Source organism: Rattus norvegicus, chromosome 3 (assembly GCF_021556685.1).
Source record: "Rattus norvegicus strain SHRSP/BbbUtx chromosome 3, alternate assembly SHRSP_T2T, whole genome shotgun sequence".
NCBI lineage: Eukaryota > Metazoa > Chordata > Mammalia > Rodentia > Muridae > Rattus > Rattus norvegicus.
Window position 1 is genome coordinate 168088215 of NC_141536.1, and position 27584 is coordinate 168115798.

General features: G+C 57.2%; 1 protein-coding gene across 1 annotated transcript in view; it reads right to left on the reverse strand.

The window, feature by feature from the left end:
- Positions 1-71: 71 nt before the first annotated feature.
- Positions 72-27584, reverse strand: part of Lama5 (laminin subunit alpha 5) — a 47634-nt gene continuing 20121 nt past the window's right edge. The window contains 73 exon segments of the mRNA NM_001191609.1: positions 72-454; positions 587-706; positions 801-891; positions 966-1099; positions 1183-1336; positions 1419-1583; positions 1693-1888; positions 1961-2106; positions 2205-2316; positions 2402-2572; positions 2693-2823; positions 2928-3204; positions 3281-3429; positions 3508-3630; positions 3747-3909; positions 3983-4116; positions 4247-4400; positions 4480-4616; positions 4717-4893; positions 4980-5128; positions 5212-5391; positions 6066-6176; positions 6469-6571; positions 6667-6808; positions 7045-7199; positions 7354-7470; positions 7725-7921; positions 8115-8276; positions 8788-8899; positions 9087-9197; positions 9273-9424; positions 9951-10100; positions 10194-10374; positions 10628-10728; positions 10987-11201; positions 11285-11365; positions 11535-11662; positions 11834-11947; positions 12731-12961; positions 13907-13990; positions 14079-14180; positions 14381-14542; positions 14646-14786; positions 14947-15091; positions 15260-15464; positions 15814-16025; positions 16108-16223; positions 16624-16763; positions 17223-17349; positions 17493-17694; positions 17775-17872; positions 18290-18398; positions 18474-18634; positions 18943-19096; positions 19169-19275; positions 19352-19494; positions 19675-19813; positions 19959-20115; positions 20278-20377; positions 20891-20996; positions 21081-21130; positions 21230-21335; positions 21572-21624; positions 22172-22309; positions 22404-22538; positions 22625-22759; positions 22855-22992; positions 23075-23215; positions 25809-25871; positions 26051-26185; positions 26337-26427; positions 26522-26640; positions 26754-26869. Of these exon segments, the coding sequence (NP_001178538.1) occupies positions 237-454; positions 587-706; positions 801-891; positions 966-1099; positions 1183-1336; positions 1419-1583; positions 1693-1888; positions 1961-2106; positions 2205-2316; positions 2402-2572; positions 2693-2823; positions 2928-3204; positions 3281-3429; positions 3508-3630; positions 3747-3909; positions 3983-4116; positions 4247-4400; positions 4480-4616; positions 4717-4893; positions 4980-5128; positions 5212-5391; positions 6066-6176; positions 6469-6571; positions 6667-6808; positions 7045-7199; positions 7354-7470; positions 7725-7921; positions 8115-8276; positions 8788-8899; positions 9087-9197; positions 9273-9424; positions 9951-10100; positions 10194-10374; positions 10628-10728; positions 10987-11201; positions 11285-11365; positions 11535-11662; positions 11834-11947; positions 12731-12961; positions 13907-13990; positions 14079-14180; positions 14381-14542; positions 14646-14786; positions 14947-15091; positions 15260-15464; positions 15814-16025; positions 16108-16223; positions 16624-16763; positions 17223-17349; positions 17493-17694; positions 17775-17872; positions 18290-18398; positions 18474-18634; positions 18943-19096; positions 19169-19275; positions 19352-19494; positions 19675-19813; positions 19959-20115; positions 20278-20377; positions 20891-20996; positions 21081-21130; positions 21230-21335; positions 21572-21624; positions 22172-22309; positions 22404-22538; positions 22625-22759; positions 22855-22992; positions 23075-23215; positions 25809-25871; positions 26051-26185; positions 26337-26427; positions 26522-26640; positions 26754-26869 (10174 nt within the window). The 3' untranslated portion in view covers positions 72-236.

A 27584-nucleotide genomic window follows, 5' to 3' on the forward strand; every position in this document is an offset into this window, starting at 1 on the left:
ACTGGGCTGGTGAGGAGTGTGTTGTGGTGAGGCTAGCTCCCACTCGGCCATCGCTCTGTTAAAACCCCACGCAAGTCAAACAAGTCACTTTAATTCCATACCCACAATTTTACAGATCTCAGTACTGAAAGCTGTCGGGCAAGAGGGACAAAGTATAAATATGTCTGTTCCGCAGTGTAAACCAGAAATGACTTGTTAATCACAAAAAGTGTACGCAAACACTAGGTCTGGGAACCTCAATGCCAGCGTAGCGGGAAGACACTGGGGTTGGCCTGCCTCTGGGTCAGTGCCTTTCCCTGCTTGGAAATTGCTAGGGTTCCTGAGGGGCATCCGCTCATCCCCACTGCTCCCTGGATGCGTGCAGAAGCAGTCATGTTGACAGGGGCCCCGTTGAACAGCAGCTTCCTCAGACATCCTCGGTAGGCAGGGGGCTCTGGCCAGGCAGCTTCAGACTCTGAAAATACAGAGGGGCCAGAGGAGACTGGTGTGATGGCCTCTGAGTCCTCTGTCCTTGCATTAGCTGCTGTCAACCTACCCTTGTGAAGGGTGGGAAGATCCCAGTCCCCACAGAGCAGTCCACACTTACTGGGCGGGCTCCCAAGGTGCAAAAGCGCTGGAGAATCAGCCAAGGTCTCTGGCAAACGGCCTGTGGTGTGGTTGCTGTGTGTGTCGACTTCTAGCCGCAGTGTGTTCCTGCCCTTGATCACTGTGGAGCAGATTTGTGTCCCCAGCCAGCTGACCTGCAGTGTCCCTTCCACAACCCACCCTTCTCTGCAGAAAGGGAAAAGGGTCCCCCTCACCTGTCACTTGGTGCCACTGTCCATCACAAAGCTTGGGGTAGGTCACCCACGTGGAGAACTCCCCTGCCCCATCATTTGCCCGTAGCAGGACCTGGGGTGAGGGACAGTTAAGCTCTGCCCAACAGAGGCCACAGTGAAGAAACCCCAAACGACAGCTCTGCTCACCTGTTCTGTTAGCAACTGCAGCTGCACGTAGGGAGTAGCATGGGCCTGGCCCAGGTGAAAGATGAGGCCAGCAGCGGCCAAGGGCCGCACCTCCAGCTCCAGGCTCACATGGGGCATCTTGGCCTTGGGGAGCTCTGTGGGGAGGGGCCGTGATGGGAGAGGTCCAGGGCCTTGCTTAGAACCCCTATTCCCACAAGACCTCCCTTGCCTCACACACCTAATGTGACGGCTCCCTCACTGCCTGGGAAGAACAGGCCATCTTCCAGGGGGCCTGAGACACAGGGTGTGACCCCCACCATCCTTGTTGGGGCCCTCAGTGGCCGCTTATCCAGTTGTAACTTCTTCATACAGCCGCTGAACCCCACAGACACCTAGGAGGAGCGGATGGATAACATCAGGCTTAGACGGCTGAGGGTGGGCATCCGGGCCAAGGCAAAGCAGTGCGGTTCTCACAGGAAGCTTGGAACTGTAACTGCCGGCAGGGAGACCTCCTACAAAGAGGGTGTAGTGCTGTGGACCCTCTGCCCTGTGGACCCGGCGGTGGGGCGCCTTCTGGCTCCAGGTCTGGCTGCCATCCACCACAAGCTGGACCTGCTGCATTCCCCAGCGGACAGACACCTGGTGTGGGAAGAAGCCTGGTCAATGGTATCCCAGGACCCTGGGAAGAAAGGAGCTTGAGGGGCATTGCCTGTGCCCTGCCACCCACCCTCTCTCCTTAACCTCTTACCCTGTGCCACTGGCCAGCCCGTGAGTGCTGGCGACTCTGGGCCTGGAGCTGGGGCCCAGGGCCCTCAGTCTGTGCGACAAAGCGTCCATGGTTTAGAAAGAGTACCAGTGAAGGACTGTGGCTCGACAAGGGGGCTACATAGAGCAAGAGGCCCTGGGAAGCCCCATGTGGGCGGACGAGCATCGAGAGGTGGAGCCTGAAAGCCAAGCATGGGGTCAGCATGGGTAGCAGTTTCAATCCCACCCAAGCCTGGCCCGGCCAACCTTACCTATTCCTGTGGGATGGGGAGACACCCACAAACTGCAGGTAACTGGGCCCGGGTCCCCCAAACTGGTACGCATCCTGAATAGTCCCAAGGAGCCAGGGTGTCATGCAGGTGAGGTCCTGGCTGGGTTGGCGACTGCGGCGGGAAACCTAAGGCACAGACCAGACCGCGATGCATTGGCCAATTGCTTGATAGCCAGAGTCTCAGCTACCCGAGTCCTGCCCACACACTACTGTGGGTCCCCTACCTTCTGAGCTGTGGCCCCTGAGGTCTGGAGTTGGGCTGGTGTGCAGCCTACGCTTACGTTGACACTCCCCATGTTCTGGTGTAGGTCAAACACACGCTGTGGTCCCCGAAGTCTGTGGTGGGGAATGGGTTAGATACCCGTCAGTGACAGGAATCCAGGGTCAGCTGGGACTTCATCCCCAACACCCACCAGCTCACCGCTGCACAAACACGTTGCTGATGCAACCACTGAAGTTGTGGAAGGTACCAGACATAGGCAGGCCTCCCAGGAGAAGCCGTGGGGGCTCCTCAGGCTGTAGTTGGAGCATGGGGGTTGTTCCCTCACGGGACTTCACCGGTTGTAGCTGGTCATCCACATACAGCCATACCCTGAGAAGAAGACGGTGTTTCCCAGCCCAGTACATTCTTCCTGAAGGGCCACGCCTCCCCCCAGGCCCTCCTGTAGAGCACACTAGCCCTCCTTCCCTCTCTGCCTGAGGCGGGACTCACCTGGTGACATTGCTGTAGAAGGCAACATAGTGAGGGGCGCCATCAGCAAAGACCCGTTGAGTTTCCACCTCTCTGTTCATAAACTGGAGTGTCACGTGACCCCCCCTCAGGGATACCTGGTATGGCCCATCCTAGTGACAGAGGCAAGGTCACTGGCTAGGCCAAGAGTCCATCCCTTCTTGCCCCAACAGGCCCAGACTGTGGCTGCAGCAGAACCAAGCTACTACCAGCTTACCGGGGAGGTGCGGTAATACAGCAGGTTGTCATCCTGAGTGCCACGAAAGCCGAAGCCAGAATAGACCTCTCCAGTGATCGGCGCCACATCGGGAAGTGCCAGGGGCAGGAAGCCGTGGCCGTGGAAAGTCATGGTGCGTCCCATTAGCAGGTCAGCGGTGCAGCTGAAGCTGATGCCCGTGGTGTTCAGTCGTTTGAGGTCCACGTACTTGCCCAGAGCCTTGATACCTTTGATGCAGCCACGGACAGAGCCTCCCGAGGGGAAGAGCCGCCGTAGGCTGCAGGACACCGATCAGGTCATGAGTAGCTGCCCTGATGGCACTGGGACCCCACATGCCCAGGGCCCATGCTCACCTTGGGGGCAGCTCCTCAGGTGGCACACCTCCCAGGTAGTAGGCATCAGCCATCTCCAGCTCGTTATCCTGATCTACGCTGAACACAGTGGCCCGCTCCACACGCACCAGCACACGTTTGCGGGCGCCAGCCAATAAAAACACTTGGATCTGCAAGGGATAGGTAATGGGCCTCAGGAAAGCCAAATTTCTCGGCTGGTCCTCCTGTCCCCAGGTCCCTTGCCTCACCGCCTTGCTGGCTGCCGTCAAGGCTTGTGGGGGCTGCAGTGGGTCCGCCCTCTTCAGGCCGGAGCCGAAGTCATAGAGGAGTACAAGAGTGCCGTCCTGTACTGCCAGGCACAAGAACTGGTTCTGCAGGAACAGGGCAGAGCAGGGTCAGTTCGGGGACCTTAGGAAGGCTCACATCAGGGCAAAGCCAGAACCAGGAGAAGGCACAGGGCAGTACAGGGCGTGGGGGTCACCCGTGCCTCTTGCTTGAGGAAAAAGATGATCCCATTGTAGGACACAAGACGCAGCTCCTGTTCAAAGCGTTTTGTGTTGCTGAACTGCTTCTCAAAGGTGATGCGGGCAAAGCCACTGCCGTCCAGGTAGGAGCCATCTGTGAGCCATGGGTCACCGGTGGTCTTGGAGCTGCAGGTTGGAGGCTTCAGGTCAGTGGAGGGTGGGTGAGTGGAGACACAGGGTGCTGCTGGGCCTTACCTACCGAGCACAAGGCTTATCCACCGCAGTGGTCAGCTTGAAGGCCTGCTCAAAGTTGTAGAGGCTGACCACCTCTTCATTCAGTGTGTCCATCTCGATGCAACCCAGGTAGCCAGGGAATCGGAGGGGTTCAGGGGGCTACGGGTGAAGTGCACGGTCAGGGCACCCTCCTACCCTCCCCCCCAGACGCCAATCCTGCTCAGACTGCAGGAGAATGAACTTAAAACCAGATGAGGACCCCCGCCCCCCAAGACTGAGCCAGGCCCACCGTGAAGTTGCTGGGGTATCCTCCCACGTAGAAGACAAAATCGTCAGGATTCAGGTTGAGTAGTCCCTCCCTCCCAGGGGCCACTGTGTCCCCCTTGATCTCATGAACCATATGCTTCTCCACCGTGACAGACATGTGGCCAAACTGGAGGGTCCTACGAGCAAAGGTGAGGAGTGAGAGGCAGACGGGGCACCTGGAAATACAAGCCTAAACTCTCTTCGACGTAACCCTACCTGTCAATGCTGACGGCTGCAAACTGCTCCCCAATGTTCTCGTCAATGCTGAGAGTTGTGGGGCCAGCCTCACCTAACCTGTACACCCAGTGCACCTTCTGATTACGCAGAGACACTCCCATGTAGTCCCCGGTGGCCTGTGGCGGTGGCCAGAAGGTGCAGTTAGGATGGGGCTCAAACACCATCCATTTCTACCCCGAAGTCCGGTATGGCCCATCCCCCCGTCCTGCTCAGTACCTGGCGGCTCCCCATGTACAGAACAAAGCGGTCCCCAGTGTTCTCGCCAGGTTCAGGCGCTGGCACTGGGCTCTGGATGTAGAACTTGAGGGCGGTGTAGGCAGCAAGGTCAGCGAGGTCTCGTGGGGTGCGCAGCCGTACCCCCGAACGCCCGTTGAACTTCATGGACACCTTGACCTGGAAGTGTAGCACAAGACAGTTTACCACCCAGCTTCTCAGATCTGTTGCCGATCGCTGCACATCTCTCTAAGGTGAGCGCCCACCTTGTTGGCGGCACTCCGGGCCTGGGCAATGAGCTTGCGCACACGACCGATGTTGGCAGACAAGGCCAGGCTGGCGTTGTGCACCCCTCGGTTCTCCAGACGGCTCAGTTTGGCCAGCAGCTGTGGCAATGTCTTCTCCAGGGTAGACACTGCAGGAGAGTGGGATGAGTGGGATGAGAGCCTTGGCTCCCACACCTCGGCCCCCAAGAAGGCGAGGACCACTCACGCTCACCTGAACTGCTTGCATCCCGTTCCGCCTGGCTCAGGTCCTGGCCTCGCAGGCCCCCCAGCTGGCTCTGCCACCGCTCCACATTCTTCTGCATACCCTGAAGCTGAGACTGCACATGGGCGGCCGTGTCGCGGGCTTCTGCAGCCACAGCCTTGGCGTGAGCGATCTTCTCGCTGGTCTCGCCTATAACAGACGGAAGCCATGCCCAGCAGGAGCCAACTTCATGCTCCTGGGGCCCTCGGCTGCGCACGCCCGCCCCTCTGCACAGCAGCTCCACACTTGCCGCTCGATACATTCAAAATCCTACCCACTCTTCTCTTCTTGGCCCTGTAATACTCCCACCCAGGGCCATTATCAGGAGTCTTGCCCCGCCTGTTTCTAGGTTTGTGGCCAGGTGTGCCTGGGACATTTTGGTGGCCACAGGAAAACCTAGACAGCAGGGTCAGACCACATTGTCAGTTCTGAGCCCTCTTGGACAGGCAGCCAGATGAACCCCACTCTGACCTCTGTGCTTGCTGGTCAGCAGGTCTTTTCTGGGAACGCCCTCCTGGACCAAGGGGCTCTGTTGGACGCGCTCCTACATCCTCCAGTAACTACCCCACTACGGCTTGTCCCGTGCCCGCCCATAACTTCAGCACTGTCCAGCACTCTTGTGACCTGCTCATCGGTGCCAAGTGCCTGCAGGGCCAACTGTGCCGGTGACTTGCGCCTCAGGGGTCAGAGGCACAAGCCCAGAGTGCTGCTTAGCACGGGAGCCTCCTCGGACACACAGACCACAGCACGGACTGACGTCTGCTCTCACAAGGCACTGCTGAGTGCGGAGGAGGGATAGGCAAGAGAAGGGAGAAGTTACGCACTTGTGTCCATGGCCAGCATGGCTTGTGCCTCCTGGATCTGGGAGGCCAGCTGGTTCTTCTTGGCACGGACATCGCGAAGCTGGGTCCCCGCGGCCTGCAGGCGGCCATGAGCTGCAGAGAGGAGGCAGCCTCAGTGGCAAGGAGTTCCACCCAAACCCTCCTGGCCCATAGATGGAGTGAGAACAAAGACAGAGGCCTTGAGCTTCATCCATCCTCCTCCACCTGTGTGCACACCACCCAAGTCAGGCAGACATTACACCCCAACTCCCGCCCACAGAGTAGACCCCATGGCGTAGAAGCCACCCAGGGCAGGCACATTTAGGACCTATTGATTCTCACACCAAACCGCACTAGAACCATCCTGAAGCTACAGGGACATGTCCCAGATGTCACAGATACTCACCAAGGCCCAGCCTCTCCTGGTGCCCCAAGATGGTCTCCACCAAGGCACTGCTGTTGGCTAACAGCTGCCGGGCTCCAGCTGCTAGGCCCCGTTGCACCACCATCTGCAAAAGATCAGAGGCTGTTCACATGGGGCTGTTCACACCACTGGGCCCGGGGAGCAGGGCTCCGGTGGGGCCACAGACGCTCAAAGCCTCACCTCCCACGTGCGGCTGGCCTGCCTCAGCGCGTGGCCTGCGGCATCTTCGGCAGCCTGTACGGCCTGCAGGATGCTGCTATAGGCATTGGAGGCTTCCACCGCCCTCTGGATGAAGCGGTCCTGATTGATTCCCTGGATAATGCTGCCAGGAGAGAAGGAGGATCATGGGATATGTGGTTGGGTGTGCCGGAGAGCATAGCCCGGCTGGCCGCGTCTCATGGTCCCTCACCCCCTTTAGATCTGCTCCTTCCTGCCAAAACCTGGGCCCCAAACTTCCCCTGAGGCTACAGAAAGCCTGACTTCTCCCTCCAGGAACCCTCCCAGGCTTGTGTACCCACAGGCATCCCAGCTACACCCCTGGGGGTGCCTCACGCATACCCAGACAGGTTGATCGCCAGCTGATTCAGCTTCTGAGCGTGGGCCTCAGCAGCCTCTACTAAGTCCACCTTGCTGCTGGCGGGGGAAAAGGCCTGCATCCTCTTCAGTAGCGGTGTCCAGGCTCCATCCAGGCTGGCCGCCAGGTGCTCTAGGTCCTGTGACGGCAGTGGGCTTTATTTTAATTGCCCTCCTAATTCAGGACCAGGTAGTGGTATGCATGCGAGTGATAGCTTTAAGCTGGCAGCAACCAGAAATCTTAGAGGAAACTAGCCAGATGTGACTGAGGTGCAGGGGGGGTGGCGTATTTACCTCCTTAGCCTTGTCTATGCCCTGCAGAAGCTCAGAAACATGGGCCAAGGTGAGACTGGCAGCTTGGAGAGTGGCCTTTAGGGTGGCGTTGTCCTGGGACAGCTCCTGTTTCCATTGCTTGGGACAATATTTTAAGAGAGGCTATAAATGAGGCCCTAAACACCGTAGGGCAAGGAGAAAAGGCAGGAGGGACTGGGTTTGAGAGAACATGGGCGACAGTCAGAAAAGACCAAGTAGAGGAGGGGAGATGTAGGGAGAAGAGGGAGAATGGGGAAAGAGTTGACAGAGACCAGGGCCTGGGGAGGAGGCAGCCCAAGAGTAGAAAAGGTGGGAGGCGACAGGGACACAGGACAAGAAGTAAATATACTCACCAGGGCTTCTCTCAGCCGCTCCTCATTGCGGCTGTTGAGTTCATCAGCCTCCCGGGTAGTATTGACTGCATGGTTCAGGGCCTCACGGAGGTCCATGAGGCCAGACTCGTACTGAGCCAGCTGGTCCCGAATGTGTGTGGCCAATGCCTGGTTCTCCTCCCAGAAGCTAGTCAGCTGCTCCTGGACACGCGCCATCACTGGCCAACACCAGAGTAGGAAGGCGGTCACCATGCTCCCCAGACCCCTTTGTGACCCCCCAGTCTCTGCCCAGTGACCATCTAGTCCTCCTCTAAAGCACTAAACTAAACTAAAGTTGTTTTAAGTTTGGCCCCAGAGCTCCCAGGCCATGACCCTGAGCAGCCCTGCCTAACAGGGTTTGACCCTACTCACGCCTCTGGGCTTCTGCCAGTTCAGCTTCTGCCACTGCCTGTGGGGCCCCCAGGTCACGAGTCCGCATATCCCAGAGTAGCCGCTCCACTTCAGCCAGTGCCCAGCGCAGCTGCTCGCCAGACGGTGTTGTGGCATTGCCTGGAAATCCTTGAGATGCCAGTTCTATAGAGAGGGGATTGTCAGGGCCTGGGGCTAGACGCCACTCACCCACTTCCAAGCCTGAGACCTGCCCAGGGCATTAGGCAGGACACCAGCACATATCCCAGCAGTACTTCACAGGTTCTTAGAGCCCCCAAGATTAAGACCCCTCTCCACCTTTCTCTCTTCAACCTGACACACGGTTCATCCCAATTCCTCCCCCTCCCCCAAGCAGAAAGCTCACCCCCTCCTGCCCCCATCCCAATCCTTTGGCTGTGCCAGATCAGGTCATAAGATTGGGAACCCCAGGTTCTTCTCAGCCATGGGTCTGTCCGTCACTGAGGAGGTATGCTCGTATTCAGTGGTGCTATGAAGGTCTAGCTCTGGGATCCAACAGACCCTGGCCGAACAGCCACTTGCCCAGAGACCAGAAACTTACAGGACCCAGCCAGCTTAAGAGGAGACTTCCAGGAGGCCCGTCCCGCCCCTACAAGCAGCTCACCCTATACTGGGCCCAAGCATCAGCCAGCCTTACCATTCAGGGCACGGCTCACAGCTTGCACGATCTCCAACAATTTCTGTGCCCGGACCAGCGTGGACTCCGTGTTGTCCAGCAGCCGGCCTGCCTGATCTTGGACCCCTGTGGCCTGTGGGTACAGTTCCCTTCAGCTGTGGTGTTTGTGGGTGCATGACTGAGGTAGGGCAGGATGAAAAGGGTGGTCCCAGGGATGGGGGAGGGTGGCTTTGGTGTCAAGGACTGGGGGGTCCTGGGGCCAAGGGTTTCCTGAGGAGAGGCCCCCCCACAGGATTCTGGAATGGGATCACAGGTCTTGCCTGACTGCCCAGCCTCTCTGTATCCTGTTGAAGGCTTATACTTTGCTGCTCTAGAGTCTGTAGCTGCTCTGCTGTCTGGTTGTGGGGTCCCAGTGGGCTCCGGAGCTTACTCTGTAGGGGGTGCGGAAGGTTAAGTACCACACGGCCAGCTAGAGGAGGCAGGGCAGGCAGGTGGGCATGAAATACCTGCAGGTCAGCAATGGAGGCATTCAGCCTGTGCAGCCTGGCCCAGGCCGTGGAGCTGGCATTGATACCCCGCAGCTGCTCACGGATGGAGGGAAGGAGGGCACCAGCCCGCTCGAGGTCATCCAGAAGCAGGACCACACAGTGGTCACACACTGTAGGCAGGGGAGAGTGGGTCCGGAGGACATGGGTGAGTCAGGGATCACAGGACAACCAGATTGGCCAGCAGCCGGGTCTCGGGTAATACGGAGTGAGTGGGTCAGGGCAGAAATTAATCGGGAAAATGGGGTCAACTGAACTGTGCCAGTTACATCAAAGTTATAGGGATATGAGGTCAGCAGGGACACCCCAGGGTCAAGCGGAGGCCCCAATCTGGTCAGGAGGAAGCTGGCCTAAGGTTATAAAACACTTCACTGGGGAGAATCCTGCTCAGTGAGATCCCCCAAAGGGACAGTGGCCAGCGTTGGAGCAACAGCCCCAAGTGGAGTCTGAGGGTGGATATCAGGTTAGCATGACGTTGTGGAAGTCCTCAAAACTGGACACTGGAGCTGGGGTTCCTCTGGGGTGTCAGGGTTACTTAATACAGGGAATAAACACTAGGCCATCAGGACTGGGAACCCCAAGTACCAGGCAGAGTAGAAATGGCAGGGGAAGAGCGAATAGGGGAGAGTGAAGGCTCACCCTCACAGTGTATGCCATGGCTCCCAGGCCTGCCCGGTACAGGCACCTGGTGCTGCTGGCTGCAGGTGTCACAGCGCTCCCCACTGAGCCCTGGAGGACAGGTGCAGCGGCCTGTGTGTGGGTCACAGTGGCCTCGTGGACATTGGCAGCCTGCAGCAAGAGTATGGGGTAGGTAGATGTGACCATAGACATCCAGGGATGCCTGCCTCTCTCCACCCTGCCGTCCCACACTCCTGTACTCACGCCTGCAACCTTTCTCCGGGAGTCCCCAGTAGCCAGGAGCACACTCAAGGCACTGGGGTCCTGTGGTCCCTGGCCGGCAGTGACACTGACCAGTCTGAGGGTTGCACTCAGAGCCCTCAGCAGCTGGTCCACAGGCACAAGGGTGGCAGCCCTGGCATTGCTCAAAACCGAAGTGTCCTTCCTGTAATACACCTCTTCGTCACAGTCTGCCCAACCCTCAGCATCACACTTTGCCAGCCCTGAGATAGAAACCTGGGCTATCTCAGGCTCACTTTGCCAGCCCTGGGCTATCTCAGGCTCCTCAGGACCAGCTAAAGCTCCCCCCATAGCCCATTTCTCCACAGACCAGGACTCTTCTCTCTCAGTACACTTTCTCCACAGGCCTGGTTCCTTCCTCTAGTCCACCCCGCCCTCAGGCCTACACCCAGCCCTACCAAACAGTGGTCACAACGTTGTCCAGTCACGCCTGCCTTACACAGGCAGCGCCCAGTCTGGGGATCACAGGTTTCTGTCCCGCATGGGGAACAGTCACACCCTGCAGAAAGTAGGGGCTATGGTTACTGCCCTGTCCTTCCAAACCTAGCCTGCTACCTCCTGCTGTTTTCCCCATTATTTTGGCCCTAGCCTCTCGCACCCCATATTCACTGGTCCAGTTTGGCTCTTCTCCTTGCAGCCCCACCCTGAAGGGGACACCACAAGGACAGGGGCAGACCGTGAAGCTGGAGACATGGCCTACTCACACCGGTATATAACCTGTTCTCAGGGTGCACCCAAGATCCCACTCAGTGCTTACGGGTGCAGTTGCCTGGCAACAAGGCATTGCCGTAGAAGCCAGGGGCACAGCTTTCACAGCGGGGCCCGGTAGTATGACGGAGGCAGCCTCGACAAGCGCCTGTCAGGGGGTCGCAGTCACTGAAGATCATGTTGGGGTCTCCATTACCGCTGCAGTCGCAGGGCTGACAGGAGCTGCCTAGCACCAGAGGGTTCCCAAAAAAGCCAGGTGCACACCTAGAGTAACAAGGAGCGGTCAGGGTCTGGTGGCCCTACTCTGGGCACCCTGTTGTCGGTGGAGATTCACCCTGCCTAATTACCGTTCACAGGAGGCACCGGCATAGCCAGGCCTGCAGAGGCACTGGGTTCGGCCATTTCTTAAGATGCAGCCGTCTGCAAAACTGTAAGGATTAAGACAAGCAGTTGTTACACACCAGCACCTCTCGGCAGGGCAGCCATGGGCTGCAGGGGTTCCCACCCTCACCTTCAGGGCTGCTGCCCAGTGCTGGGGCTCCCACCTAATAGCCTACCCCAGCTGCTTGGGTGCTGCAGAAGGGACCGGCTACTTACTTATTGGAGGGCACCGCCAAGGGGCAAGGGCAGCTCACACAGGGAGATGCAGGGTCACTGGGATCACTGCTGACGAAGCCAGGTCTGCAGCGCTCACACTGGTCCCCTTCTGTGTTGTGCTGGCAGCCCTGGGGCACGGTTCATGGTCAGTGCAGAGAGAAGCAAACACATCTCTACCTCACCCCAACTCCAGGGACAGCTCTAAGCCAGGGAGTATTGTATTCTGGATCTAGGGTCTGAGTTTATCTGGAAGCACAGGCCCTGGGGTCTTCCTGGTCACCCTGCTTAAGAGTACTCACCACACAAGTGCCAGAGCCAGGAAGGCAGCGGTCTGAATGCCCATGGCACTGGCAGGGGACACATCGGCCCAGGAAGAGACCCTTGGTGTCCCGGTAATAGCCAGGGGCGCACTCCTGGAGAGAGGCAGGTAGGGCATTAGTGATTGGATGCCAACCCCAAGGCTGGGCAGACCAGGTGGGCCACTCACACATCAGCCTCTGGGGACCTTCCTGCACTAGCAAGGGCTTCAGAGACAGCACACACTGGATCATAGTGAGTTGGATCCCAGAACTGCTGGCCATGTCTGACTGTTAGGCCTCCAAACTTATGAACACGGTGCCAGACATGGATACCACAGCTCAGGAATGACCAGTCTGTGGGACTGGTGACCAGAGCCACCTTCTCTCCACCCTGAACATCGTTTTCTAGCGGCGGTCAGTCACAAACCTTCCCTGGGTATCACGCTGGTCCACCCAGATCCTCAGGCAGAGAGGGAGCAGGGAGTGGGAATCAGGGTAGATCAGGGATGCTGGTTGTGTGGGTCCTGGGTGAGCAATGGACAGGGTAGCAGCAGCTGTGTGTGTGTGGAGGGGTAGACAGTAGTGAATGCTGGGACACCAGGTAAGGCCGAGCAGCTACCTGAGCAAGTACAAAGGCTGCAGGGTAGCAGAGAGGAAGACATTTAGGGGCAGACACGACACAGGGTAGAAAGTAGATGCTGGGGGTTGGGGATTTAGCTCAGTGGTAGAGCGCTTGCCTAGGAAGCGCAAGGCCCTGGGTTCGGTCCCCAGCTCCGAAAAAAAGAACAAAAAAAAAAAAAAAAAAAAAGAAAGTAGATGCTGGCAGAGCATGCTCGGGGAAGGAGCTACAGGGGGTGGGGCAACTTCCTGGCTAAGCGCCCACCCTCACCCCTTTACCTGGCATGAGTCCCCTCGGTAGTTGGCAGGGCACATACACAGTTCCACATTGCTGGCTGGAGGCCCCCCGCCAGCTTCGCTGGCCACCTCTAGTACCACTCTACGCAAGGAGACAGTGGAAGAGGTCTGTGAGAAGAGGGCACGGATCTGCAGCTGCTCCAGGCCGGCCAGCACCATCATGAGTTCCTCTCGGGACACTGGGTTGTGAGTCTCCAAGTGCCGGAAGTTCCCCTGCGGAACCAAGGTTAAGACCTCAGCTGGGGGACGTGGGGGAGCGCAGAACCGACCCCCACAGATCACAGGAGGAGGGGGCTCCAGCAGGCGCCTGTGCTGACAGTGCACGGTTGGGCTCCTACTTCACACCACAAAACCGACTCCACGTACATTAAGAACTTAAATGCACAAAGAAAACAGCTCAAGTTGTTAAAAGGACACATAAATGGGTCCTTTCTGACATCAGAGAGGCAAATACTGCTGCAAACGAGACACAAACCGAATAAACTTGGTAAACTTCCAGACATCGAGAATCTGTTCACCAAAGGACAATTTGAAAGCTCTTTTTGCTTTTACTTTTTTTCTTTTTTTCCTCCGGAGCTGAGGACTGAACCCACGGCCTTGTGCTTGCTAGGCAGGTGCTCTACCACTGAGATAAATCCCCAACCCCCCTCCTGGACATTTTTAGAAAGAAAGCTACAAGGCCCATGAGACAGCTCATTGAGCAAGTGCCTGCCACCCTCAGGCCGAGTTCAGTCCGCAGGACCTGCCTGGTAGAAGAGAACCAACCCTTGCCGAGTCGCCCACTGATTCCATGTGCATGCCTGTAATGTGCATGCATGCATGTGCATGTGTATATAACACACATCTAATAAAAAAAAAAAATACAATGTAGTGAACTAGAAAAAAAAAAACATCAAGCTACAAACTGGAGGCGGCTCTTGGTGTGTCTCGAGTGGGGTCATCTGAAAGGTAGAGAGCCCAAGGGAGAGACACGGAGGGGCTCCCACAGTGCCCGAGAGGCCCCTCACCCACTGTGCTCGAGGGTTTTAGAACCAGAGACCCATCACGGATGGTCAGAAAGGAAACCCGCTGACCTCTGTCTCCTACTGTGGAGACCAGTCAGAACAGTGACGCCGCTGCCTTTGGGCCCTTGCTGGGCTCCAGGCCAGCTCTGCTCACCTCTACCAGCTGTAGCTGCCCTCGGTGAACCTGCCCAGGTGAAGGGTACGCCAGCTCCAGGAAGGCGATGCTCATTTGGTTGCCCTGAGAACCACACAAATGGACCAGGTGAGGGCTGGCAACTGGGCTTGGTCCACTATCCCGGTTGGCCGTGCCCACCGCACTCCACAACCTGCAGCACGACATCTGGCCGGCTCTCGTAGGGAATGAAGACATCACCTCGACGGGTCTCTGAGTGCAGCTCATAGTGGAGGGTCCCACCGTAGGATGACACCTGGAGCCAGCACAGTGGGAACGGTGTCCAGCTTTGCCACACCCATCCTTACCACACCCTCACCCAGGCACCTCTCCAGCTCCCTTTACAATGTAGCTCCAGGTTCCCGGCATGCGACTTCATTGTCACCCACGGATGCTCCCCAGCGCCCCAGGGCACTTCCTACCCTCCGAGTACAACCCCTCAAACCAAAGGCTCACCCTGTCTCCCAGGTAGGAGGGCGGGGCCTGCCAGTACAGCTCTGGGAAAGTGTCGGCCACAAGCCGCAGATCTGCGTGCAGCAGCTCCATCTCGGGCCGATGCTCGTGGGGTACAACCTGTCGGTCGCTGCTCAAAAGCACCCAGCCCTCCATGTCCATGAACTGTGAGCACACACATGGGTCACAGAGTGGAAACTTGGCCTTGCCCTGCACTCCAGGGCCCCTCTAATGGCTTCCGCCTCAGTCCCAGGCTAGGGTAGGATACCTCATGGCGGGCATAGTTAGAGTTTCCACAGCGCTCTGTGGCTCCGAAACAGAAGCAGCGGGTACAGCCCTTGGGGTTAGCAGCATCCAAGGAGAAGGTCCCCACGCGACACTGGTCACATCTGGAGCCCTGTACATTCTCCTAAGGGCAGGGGACAATCAAGGCTGGTGTTGAGAGCCAGACCTTAGACCGTTTTTTTTGCCTTGTCCCCCTAAAAGCTTCCAGGAAGTCCATGGGTCGGCTGAAGCAGATTTGTAGGAAGGGGCCCGTGAAGGTGACCTGGACATAAGCCCCTGCTCACCTTGCAATGGCACTGGCCTGTGAAGGGGTCACACACACTGGCCATGGTGCCTGCCTCATGACAGTCACAGGGGCGACAGCTAGGATAACTATAGAAGCCTGGTGCACAGGTGTCACAGCGACGCCCAGCTACATTGGGTCTGCATCTGTGAGGACAAAGACTCTGTGAGTCCCCCTCTAGCCCTGGGTCATGCAGATCCCACAGGACCCCGGCCCCTACAGTGTCATCTGAGATGAACAGGAGTGGGGTGTGAGAGGTGATCCTCTCCCTGACCCGAGATCCCGCAAGATTGTGGGGTGCTGTCTGGACTCGCCTGCACTGGCCGCTGTCCATGTCACAGGTGGGGTCCGTCAGCTCCTGGACGCCGGGTCCTGAGCAGTTACACTCCTCACAGCCCACCAAGGGGTGGCAACCAAAGCTCTGTGGCTGGCAGACCAGGCAGTCGGGGGGCACAGTGCGTGGAGGACAGATACACTGACCTGTGAGCTCGTCACACAGGCGGGCTCCGCAGTCACAGGCTGTTGGGGTGGACAGTACTAGTTGACCCCCCCCGCCCCATTCAAACCCCAGATGCATCCCATAAGGACGTGGTAGGGAAGGGCAGGGACACTACCCTACTTCTACCCCTTCTGGGCTCCTATGTGTAAGTGTCAGGGCTACAGGTCACCTGCTGCTGCTTCCTAGACTCTGTTAGACAAGCCCACAAAACAGTGCCCATCACCCAGGCTACTAGCTCCCAGAGGAGCACAGACAGGAAGTGATGTGCAGTCAGTGAGGCTCCAGAATGTTCCCTTGCCCACCATGCCCCCGGGAGAGTCCTTGGGATTCAGCACACTGGCTCTGATTCTCCGAGCACTGGGTACTCACGCCTGCAGTTGGGGAAGCCCCAGTAGCCAGTGGCGCAGCGGGAGCAGTCACGGCCAATGACGTGGCCCCGGCAGGGGCATTGGCCCCCGAAGGGTTCGCATGTGGGGCCTACGGCACCCACCTCGTGGCAGCCACAAGGGAGGGCCCCATTGTTGTAGAAGAGAGACAAGGAGGTGGCAGCGTTCCGGCAGAACAGAGACGAGCTGCTGGGGCTGTGTGGAGGGAAACGGTGAGCCTGGCTCCTGGCCTGACCCCTGAGACCCCCACTCCCCTTCCTGCTCCAACCCAACCCACCTAATGTGGTAGCCCTGGGTGGCGCAGTGGCTGATGAAGTCATAGGATTTGTCCAGGGGCTCCTCTTGGAGGTAACTGGAGCTGTAGGCATCCTCAGGGACGACAAGTATGTAGTCCTACCGGACAAGACCTGGTCACTTTTGCAAGGGCCCAGCAGAAGGGCCTGGCTGGGGGAATGTGCACAGAGCCTGTGCTCTGTGGAACAGGTAATGGTGCAGCCCCCTCAGACTGGCTAAGGTCAGGGCATGGCAGTCCTAGTCTGGAAGACAGTGAAGGGACAGCAAGCCAAGTGTCCAGCGTTGCTCATGCCCTCGTCCCGTTACCCAGCCTGCACTTCCGCCCACTAGCTAGGCTTAGTGGCTCAGCTCTCAGGGAGCCTCTAGAGCCTCCTATGGTGCACCCATGACGGGGGATGGCCTGACAAGCAGGTGATATACTCAAGCTGAGAGCCACCGATATGGGACGGGCATAAAGGGAAAATCACTCTGGAAGTGTCACACCAGCCCTAAGGCTCACCAGCCAGAGCCACCGGCCTTCTGGCACACGCACGGTCACGGCGAGCTCGTTGTCCGTAACATCCAACATTGTTTGACCCTCGCACGACACCAGGGTACGGCAGCCATAACCATGTGGACAGAAGCTGGCATTGGCGTGGCCTGGCAGGGGGTCAGAACAGGAAGGTCAGGCCTCCAGTACTAACCACTCTAGCTGCATGGCTGATCTGTCCTAGGGCTAGGACAGTTAGAGATATCAGGGGACACAGACAGGACAGGTCTTGTGCTAAGAACTTCAGGCATGTCACAGGAAGAGAGCCTACCAGCAACCTTTGAGAGCAGGCCTCATTCTTTGCGAATGATACACAGCCACACATGATCAAGAGTCCTATGTACAAATGACCAGGCCCTCCAGGCACCTTACAAACAAACATTTGTCTCACTACTCCTGACAGACATGAAGAGCTCTAACACAGGGAACGGGTTTTGGTAAAAGGCTTCTGAGAACCGGGGTAGGTAAGGTGGAGTTACCACTCACTGAGACAGTAGGGCACTTTAGTTTGAAAACTGACAGCATCTGGGTTTTTCTCCCTTGTCACTGGGGAACACTTAGCTGCTCACCCTGCCAGATGCGGCCACCGTCGATGAGTACCTCCACAGGGAAGGAGGGGTGGACCGGCTGGTAGCTATGCAGCAGGAAGGCGTAACGGCCCAGGGTGGGCACCTGGGTGGTGAAGACCACCGTGCCCTGTTGAAGAGAGTCTCCAATGAGTGGTCAGAGTGGGGAACAGCTCTGTCTGCAGCCATCTGTTATGCGGTGGCAGATGACGGGGACCCAGAGCTCTGCCCTGCCTCACCCCCATCCCTGGAGAGGCTGCCCAGAGCCCTCACCTGTGGGTGGCGTATCAAGGTGGGTTCTGCATTAGGATCCACCGCGGTTGGCGGCCGAGGCTGTGGTCCCACTGGAGATGCTCCCGGTGAGAGCTCCTGAGACTGGGTCAGAGGCAGGTCTGGAGGCAGTGGCAAGACCTGGCAGTCCTTAAGGACGATGGGCTGCGGTGGCTTCGGGAATCGGGAGGCTAGACAGGCAGCGCTGGGAAACACCAGGAATGAGAACACTCTCCTGGCCGACAGCTCCCCACTCCTCACCCTAGCCACGCCCGGCTCCAGTACCTGCCGGGGTTGAACGCTCCATGACTGCTCACACAGAAGACCCGGGGCTCCACAAACTCAGCGCTGAACTCCTCCACAGGTATCAGGGTGACACTGTGCTGTGGGAGGAAGGGTGATATGCTGCCGTTACCTAGGCAGCCCAGGACAGGAGGGGCAGCGGGATCTCGATGGCTGATCACATACACTGGCCTCCAGGAATCCTCTGAGCCTACACCCCATCACTCTTGCCTTCTGCCTGGAGCCCATACTCGGGTGCAGAACTGGTGACAGTTTCTAGGGTTGTTCCCCAACCCTTGTGGTGCCCCCACCTATCTACTCGTCTCCACCCCACCTGTCTTGGGCTCTTGGCTTAGAGGAAAAGAACACAGCCAGATCTGCATAAGCCCCTTCACAGGAAAGTGCACCACAGCCCCGCACTGCAGGAGCTCCTGGGACCCAAGGCTCTGTTCTCTTTTATACATACTTAGAACACGCTAGAAGAAGCCACCCTGGGGCAAGGATGCAAGGGGCTTTACCAGGAAGAAGTGAGCCTGCTCAGCCGTGAGCCGGATGCTGGCCTCAGAGTCCAGGTGGAAGACAGCTAAATGATGCTGGGTATCCCGAGCCGGACCCCGGCACAGGGAGCTAAGGGAGGGATGGACTGTAAGTGGAAAGGCCTGGGCAGGTCCTCCCACCAACCCTTTCCTGTCCTAAGCTTACCTGTAGGGACAGGGGTGGAGGTCGATCATCCCCTGCTGCGGGGCTCTCTGAGGGGTGTGCACAGCCACGCCCATCTCCTGGTGTGAATACTCACTGACGTACTCCACCACGAGAGCATATCGGCCTGGCCGAGGCACCGCCATCTCAAGCTGGATGTCCACCTGAGGGAGGGCAGAGTGACCGGAGCCCCATGGTCCTCACCCTTCCCGGTAGCTGCCTACAGCTACACTTGGACCCCAGGGCATCGCCAAGCAGGAGAAGGCCAATCCAGGTAAAGGAGGAAGCAGAAGCTAAGTGAGCTCCTGCTTTACACCCACTGTCCACTGGGGACAGCAGTAGCCACTCTGGGCCATGCACGGTAGTGCCACCATCTCACCACCCTGCCTTGCACCCACTCCACCACTGACAGGCCCCTCCTCCAGTCTAATGTCCACAGCAACCGCTCCCGCACAGACCCTCAGGTACCCACATCACTGCCGGCACAGGTCGCCAAGGGCGGGTGTAAGGGGCTGAGCTGCTCTGTGGGGCAGGGCCGGGGCAGGCTGTTGTCATGGCGACACAGGGCCTCAGTTCCAGCAGCGGAAGGGAAGCCATCCAGGGGTAGGTGAGCATAGAGGAGACAGCTGGAGGAGAGAAGCAGAGGTCAGCACAGGTCCACGCAGGATCCAGCCCCAACTCATCCTGCAAGACCTTACTTCTCTGTGGGGTGCAGGGCTGAGGGATGGTAGGTACAGGCCTCGGTTACTCGATGCTGTAGGAGAGCTGCCTCGTAGTAGGTGCTGGGCAGGAGGACCACGTAGTCCTGAGAGAGGTGGGGGATGAGTACACAGGCTCTGGGGCCCACAGCCTACCCTCCCCTGCTGTGGCCCTTGCCTCACCAAGAGTACACCTTCAGCCTCAACCAGCAAGGCCCAGGTGCCGGGGTTCAGCACAAAGGGCTCCCCAAAGCCCCTCTGGGGCACGGTGACAAAGGCAGGCTCTGTGCTGGGTGGGAAGGCCACTGGCTGGCTCTGCTCTGTGCCTGGGGTGGAGAGGGCAAGATGCTCAGGCTCAGTCCCCAGACCACCCCCGAGTCTGCACTTCACCCACATAACATACACCTCCCACGGGGCCAGGATGAAGGTGACACAGGCCGGGTCCACCACCCGCATGACTTGGGAGGTGTGGGTAGAAAAGGAAGGGGTAAGAAGACCCCACTCACAGTTGGTACAGCTGGAAAACTTGCCCTCTTCCCGAACAGAGACCTGCCCATTCACGCTGGTCGATCCACGGTTAACATATCGGAAGACCAGCCGAAAGAGGTCAGGGGAGGTCACGTTCAGCCTGGCCACGATCCTGGGCTGCGGTGGTGTAAGACAACAGTGTCACTCCTCTGACCCAGTACTGACCCTGATCCCGAGGTGCTGCTTGTTCTGCTGGCACCCCCAGAGTCCCATCAGCTTCCACCTCTGCACCACGCCCGGGGGGGAGGGCAGCACGGTCCACCTGGATAGCCGTCATATGTGCGTAGCCTCTCCAGCTGAAGTTCTCAAACTCCAGGGGGTTGAAGCCAAAGCGGACGGCATGGCCCTCGGGAGTGGCCGCCTCCTCTAGTTCCAGCCGTATGTGATGCAGGTCTGGCAAGTAGTGGTCCTTCGCTGGCCTGCCAGGGCACAGGTGTCTGAGTGGACGGACAGACACTGGCCCTTCATGGCCACCCGGACTTCCCAGGGGTATCTGGGTACCAAATGGGCTCCTGGCGAGGACACGGGGGATACCATTCTACTGCCTCCCCAGCCCAGGCCCACTCAGTGGAAGGACTTACTCGCTGCAGGAAGGGCCCTGGGTGTTAGGGCGGCACCTGCAGGCACCCGTCTTTGGTTCACAGCCCTGACCCAGGGCACCTCCAACATCACACCTGCAGCCTGTGTTGGAAAAGAACAGGATCAGAGGCTACCTGGTCCCTACCACCCTCAGGGGTCCCTCTCATAACTCTCCAGGTTAGGCCCCATAGGCAGGTCCCTACCAAGCCCAGAGAGGGGACAGCACGTCCACCTGGATAACTGTCATGTATGCATAGCCTCTCGCATCTACTACCCTCAGTAAATAAACTAACATCAACTCTTAAGGTCTGCTTGGGGGCAGGAGCAAGGGAACTGGGATGGATTAGTGATGTCTGCTAGGAACACAGGATGGGGAGCAAAGGGTCATGTGTCAGAACAGAGATACTCTCAGCACAAGCTGGCTGGCTGGCTGGCTGACTGGTGTGTGTGTGTGTGTGTGTGTGTGTGTGTGTGTGTGTGTGTACATCTGCTCCTCTTGCTGTTGTCAGAATGAGACCCCTCCCTGCCTGACCCACTTGTACTTCCCTGGGCCCCAGACTTCCAGTGTGCATAACACAACACAGATCATGGTGGGGGCGGTGTATGAGCACTTACTACGGCAGCCATAGTAGTCAGCATGATCCAGGCCAAAGAAGCCATCCTTGCAGGCTGCACAGGTCTTGCCACACACATGAGCCTTGCAGAAACACTGCCCATTGCCCTGGGGAGGAACGGGAAGTGAGGCTTGTTGAGGTGATACACTTGACTCCAGACCCCAACCCAATACCCAGACACTTTGACATACCTGGCACTCAGTAACTCCACCCAGTGTGCCTCGTGGGTCACAGCTGCAGCCTGAGGAGAACGGAGCAGGATTGAGAGCCCTGGGGGACAGGATGGGGGGGGACAGGTCTACCCCTTAAACCCCTAACCGTCCCTCTAGGGCAGACTCACGTGTGCAGCCTTCAGGGTTGCTGGAGCTCAGTCCCCAATACCCAGGTTTACAGCGGTCACAGCTTGGCCCCTCCACATGAGCCCGGCACGTACAGGGAGCCTGTGCCTGGGAGAGAGTAAAACTATGGGACAAAGGGGGCTGAAGCCCCTCACCCGCCCTTACCCCATGCTTGGCAGCCACCCAGGATGGAAATAAAGGACCAGCAGAAGAATCAATTGGGCCCTGAGGTTGCCACAGCAAGCGAGCAGCAGGCCGGACGGAGACCAGGGTTCCTCTGGACTTCAGACTTGGCAGGTTGGGTCCCCTACCTAATCCTCCACCATGGGCAATCCTGTACTTACCTCAGGAAGGGCAGGATTGGCTGGGGCCAGACCAGCAGGATGACAAGAGCCAGCTACAAAGAGATAACCAAGTTTCGATCACTCCTCAGTGACAGGGCTCAAGGTCAAGGGCTCCCCAGCCCCAGACGGAACCCAAGACCCTCCTGCGGTTATGAACAGGTGTGAAAACATGGACCTCCCCATCCCCGCCACCAAGGCAAGGGTACACGTGTTCCTCCCCGATTCTGCAGGTGGCCACACAGCATGCAGCTAACATGCATGAGTACACACGGGCACTCGCCCACACCCAATGAATGCATACCACATCCACACAGATCACATGAGTGATTCACAGAGCAGGGAACATATGCAGCACACGCAAACATCACATGTGAACACAGCACACGAACAACCTTAAAAAGCACACAGCCGGGGTTGGGGATCTGGCTCAGTGGTAGAGCGCTTGCCTAGCAACCGCAAGGCCCTGGGTTCGGTCCCCAGCTCCGAAAAAAAAAAAGCACACAGCTACAGAACACAGTCCCTGGGTGCACACCTGAGCTGACCTCTGTCTGTGAACAGTACACACGACAGACCACACAGGCAGGCCCACCACCAGCTCACCTTCGCAGTAGGGGAAGTTATAGGCCCCCGGCACACACATATCACAACGAAGTCCTGTCACTCGGGGACGGCACCTACACTGGCCAGTTGTAGGGTCACAGGTTGTATGCATGGAGCCATCGGCAGAGCAGTGGCAAGCTGGGGGTGGGGATAGGAGGTGGGGAAGTCAGCTTGTGGGTACAAGCTAGGGCTAAGTAAGAACTGCACACCTCCATTCTCCCAAGAAACTTACGGATGCAGCTGGGAAAGCCGTAGAATCCGGGGCTACATTCCTGACAAGTGGCGCCCGTGTAGCCAGGACGGCAGTGGCACAAACCACCCGCTCCACATTGTTGATCCAGGGACCCCCGAGGGTCACAGGCACAAGCTATGGGCATACAGGGAGAGGGTGGGGATCAGACCCTGCTCCTGTGGGGATGGCTTGACCCCTTCTTGCTTTGGTTCTCTGCTCACCATGACAGTCGGGGTACCCATGGTATCCTGGAAGGCAGCGGTCACAGTGAGGACCATCAAAGCCAGGTCGGCATTGGCAATGGCCAGACTCGTCACAGCCTTGAGGCAAGGTCCCTGCTGGACTGCAGCCACATACTGCAGAGTAGAATGTGTTACTGGGATCCTGACAGGAGCGGGCTGTCCCTCAGGCACCCCAGCCACCTATGCCCACGTGCAGGGATACCACTCACGCTGACAGAGAGGGAAGTGGAAATAGCCAAGGGCACAGTGGTCACACTTGTCCCCCTCGAAGCCGGTGCGGCACGTGCACTGGCCTGACTCTGGGTCACAGAGGCCATTGGCTACCCCAGGACTGGAACACTGGCATGCTGCAAGGAGAGAAGCAACTGATCGGTTGGTGCTTACTTGGTGCAGGAGCACCTCACAAGAGGATGGGGGTGCTGTACTCACGGTGGCAGCTAGGTCCGTAGAATCCGGGAGCACAGAGCTCGCAGTGGTTGCCCTGGAAGTTGGGTTTGCAGACACAGCGTCCCAACCTCGGGTCCTTCCGGCAGGCATTGCCCTGGGTCCCAGCGGCGTTGCAGTCACAGTCTGGGAGGGAGGTGAGGACAAGAGGCTTAGAAACAGGCAGACCCCAACCCTCCTGCCAGAAAGAACAGCCTTTTTTCTACAGAGTAACATTCTTACACATTTATGTGGCACAAATTAGCATCTAAAAAGGAGTAAAACTCCAGAAGCTGTAGGAAAACAATGCTGAGCTGCAGATTCAAACCACTTATCTGGCTGGGTGTGGTGGCCCATGCCTTTAGTCTATCTTGAGGAACAAAAGCAGGTGGATCTCTGTGAGTTCAAAGCCAGCCTAGTCTACACAGCTAGTTCTGTGCCAGCCAAGGCTATATACAGTGAGACCCTGGGTTTAACACACACACACCACCACCACCACCACCACCACCACCAACAACAACAACAACAACAACAACAACAACACAGCTGTTAATTTGTCAGTTTTAACAGAGGCTCCTAATTAACAAAAGCACAAACGCAGGGAAAACAAGACTAAAATGTCAAGCCAGACAGAAACTTCTGGATGTATCATCATTTCTGGGAGTTGGGAAGAAGGAAGAAAAATGCATCAGGTGCTCAAATCATGCAGCCAAGAGTACTATGAACAACTATCTTTCGATTGCTGGTCCCGACAGGAACAGTGGCCTGGGTTGGTGGAGAGAGAGAGCAGCTGTAGCCAAGTAATCAGAAAACAGACAGCAAGCCACGTGGCAGTGGTGAACGCAACTCAGAGGCAGGTGGTTGGATCTCTAGAAGCCCAGCCTAGTCTACATAGCTAGTCTCAGGGCAGCCATGGTTATACAAGAAACCCATCTCAAAAACAGAAACAAAACAAAAGGTTAAAACTCAAAGCCACCAGTGAGGGCATCGCCTGACAGAAACACACCTTCCAGCTATCAAAAGTCCAGAAAGGAAAGGTTAACGGGAAAAGAAGGAAGGACAAGAGGACAGGTGAGGCCCAGACTGAGTCAACAAGGGGCAGTCAGGGGTCAGGTTACTGCCCCTTCCCTATGCTTCCCTATGGTGCCAGCAGAGTTACAAGGAAACCCCACTGAGAGAGAGAGAGACAGAGAGAGAGAGAGAGAGAGAGACAGAGACAGAGACAGAGAGAGACAGAGACAGTCAGTCAGTTTCCAGGGCTAAAGAGAAGACGGGCAAAGAAGGTGGCTGGATAAGTCAGGAGGAAGGGGGCTGGAAGGTGAGGACCGCAGGCATTACAAACCAGCCAGAGATATCATACACAAACACACAGGGCCAGGCTACTGAAAAACAGCATCTGCCTCTGTCCTGCCCTAAAAGGACAGGATCCTGCCAACAGGACAAAAAAAAAAAAAAAAAAAAAAAAATCCATCTAGTGCTGGAGAGATGGCTCAGTGGTTAAGAGCACTGACTGCTCTTCCAGAGGTGCTAAGTTCAAATCCCAGCAACCACATGGTGGCTCACAACCATCTGTAATGAGACCCAATGCCCTCTTCTGGTGCGTCTGATATGTGAAATAAATTAAAAAAAAAAAATCATTTAAAAGGTGCGACCCCAAATAAACAATAAAAAGTTAAACAAAACAAAAAGGGGCAACCCCATCCCAGAAACACTGAGAAGGGGGTCCCTGTCTCTGCATTAGGAGGGAGATCTCCGCTTGAATGGAAAGCAGAGGCTACTGTGTGGGTCGGCGCTATGCACACAGCTGGTACACCAATATCGCTGTCTTATGTTAGCGAGCTGACTTGGCAACCGGGCAAAAGGCCACCACATATGCAAGTCGGCTAAGCCAGAGCCTGCTGATGGCTGGGAAACACCCTGTGGAGACGAGACCATGAGACATCGGATCATGCTGGGACGGGATGTTTGTTATAGCATCTTTCTACTCCCATGCCCCATCTGTCCATATAACAAAGCAGTGGGAGGCCATGTTTACACAATTGTGGTAGAAGACACAACCCCTAAACAGCGTGTGTGGTTCACTGCAGCGTTTATAGAGAATGGGCGCGCACACAGAGTGCGGGGAGAAGGTTGTTTGCCTTCTGTGTTTGCTGAGGAGCCCAAGGCTTTGCGAAAGCCAGGCCATTTACTGCACCACAGCTACAGCCCCAGGCAGAGCTCCTGGGAGAGTTTCTCATGTGACTGTGTTGGAGATAGGCTCAGCAGTCAGGAGCACCGGCTACTCTGGCAGAGGAAGGAGATTCAGGGCCCAGCACCCACGGGGTGGCTCAGAACTGTAACTCCAGGACCAGACGGATCCAACACTTTTTCTGCCTCTATGGGCGCCAGGCAGACACACACACACGAGCATGCATACACATGAAATAAAAATTAACTTTAGGGGCTGGAGTGATAGATGGCTCAGCAGTTAAGAGCGCCGACTGCTCTTCCAGAGGCCCTGAGTTCAAATCCCAGCAACCACATGGTGGCTCACAACCATCTGTATGAGATCTGATGCCCTCTTCTGGTGTGTCTGAGGACAGCTGCAGTGTACTTCTATATAATAAATATAATAAATAAATCTTTAAAAAAAGAGACTTTTATTTTTAAAATAACTTTTAAAAGTTAAAAACTAAATGAAAGGTGATTAAGGTAAAAACTGGCTTTGTCCTGTGGGTCCTGATGACCTCAGGATACTTACTCACGATCTGTCCGGCAGGAAGCACCTGTTCTCCCGTGTCATTATGGGGAAATGAAGGCAGAGCTAAGGGAGGAGATAGCAGACTTGTCAACTAGGTCTCTCTGGCTCCAGTACCACAGACTCTCCAGGGCCCTTAGCCCTGGGTCTTCCACCCTTCCTAGGCCCTTCAATCCCCTCAGGTAGTGACCCTGGTCCTTCCCAACCAACACCCCCACAAGCCCGAGCTCCTGGCTGGCCCTCACGGTAGCAGTGCGGGAAGTCCACGTAGCCCTCAGCGCAGGCGGAACACCGCTCTCCTGTGAAGTTCGGCTTGCAGTAACAGCGGCCCGTCAGGTCTTCGCAGGTCCCATCGGTGAAGTCTGACTCACAGTCACAGGCTGAGAGGAACAGTCAGAGAGAAGAGGGTCACAAAATACCAGGGAGCTATGGTCTGGCCTCTTGGGGGTGATCCGGGAAATACGGCAGGTGAGACAGACAGACACTAGGACTCACACAGCCTCCGAGGTTTAGAAACGCAGCTCTACTTACGCTGACAGACATGAGGCGAGTCCAGTGGCTGGTCAGGGGCGCGGTAGAAGCCAGGAACACAGCGCTCGCAGTTGATACCCGTGGTGTGGTGCTGGGGGATACAGACACAGAGCTCAGTAGTCCAGGCATGTCCCTAGTTTGGTCATACGGGCCATCTACACTGGGTTAGCCTTTGCCTGGCCCACCTGGCAATCCAGGCAGACACCTCCACCCTGGTACACGTTGTCCAGGTTCTGGCTGGCGTTGCGCCGGTCCACCTCGGGGTCATAGTAACAGTCGTAGGCATGGCCATGGCAGTTGCAGGCTGCGGAGGGAGGGCCAACGGTTAGCATGCCTCCCGTGGATGGCCCTGGAACCCCTGGGACATATTCCGTGAGCCCTGTTTGTGGGCAGCGAGTATTAGTGTGGCATACGCACACTGGCACTCATTGGCGCTGTCCGTGGTGGCGGGCTTCCACGGCTGCTGGTTGAAGCCTGGACAGCATCGGTCACAAGAGCCTCCACACGTGTTGTGCTGGCAGGCACACTGCAGCCTATGAAGGGACAGAGAGGAGTCAGGACCCACTCCGGCGTCAGAGGGTTAGAGACGAGGTGGGTGGTACATGCTTGGGCATTGCTGTCCTGCTGTGTGGGCACAGGCTCCCCTCCCCACAGTTCCCCAGCTGTCATGCAGTTAACTCTGGTCCAGACTTCCAACTCCCATGGCCTGAGCCTTCGAGAACGGACAAAGGGAAGGAGACAGACTCCCTGAGTCAGCAGAAAGGGATGGGGGATTTCAGTGACACCCGCAGGGTATGTATCGATGTTGGGGTGGGGCCTAGGCGCTAAGGCAGGTGGAACCTTGGCCCTCTCAGTACCGCCTGCACCCAAACCCTGATCCAGTTCGAAGGGAGGAGGAATACATTCATTCCTCAGAGACCTGGATCTTACTCAGCTTGTGATATCCTGTCAGCCAGACGCCCCCATCTATCTAGGGCATCTCCCCAGGGGCTAGCGGCCAAGAACTACTTCCTCTTTTCCAAAGGCTGGAGGAGGCCTGCCGCTGTCCCAGTGGGCAGGGGGACAGCTGGCGGAGATGAGCGTAAGACTGGAGCATCTGCGTTGTATAAACCAACACCTCCCACATTCTATCAGCGTGTGGCAGGGTCATAGCCAGCCCGCTCAAAGGGGCAGCACACGCATTTCCTGAGCAAGAGGCCAGAAGCCTATCTGTGCGCGCCAGGAACTCAGAGCCTCAAACCATCAAGT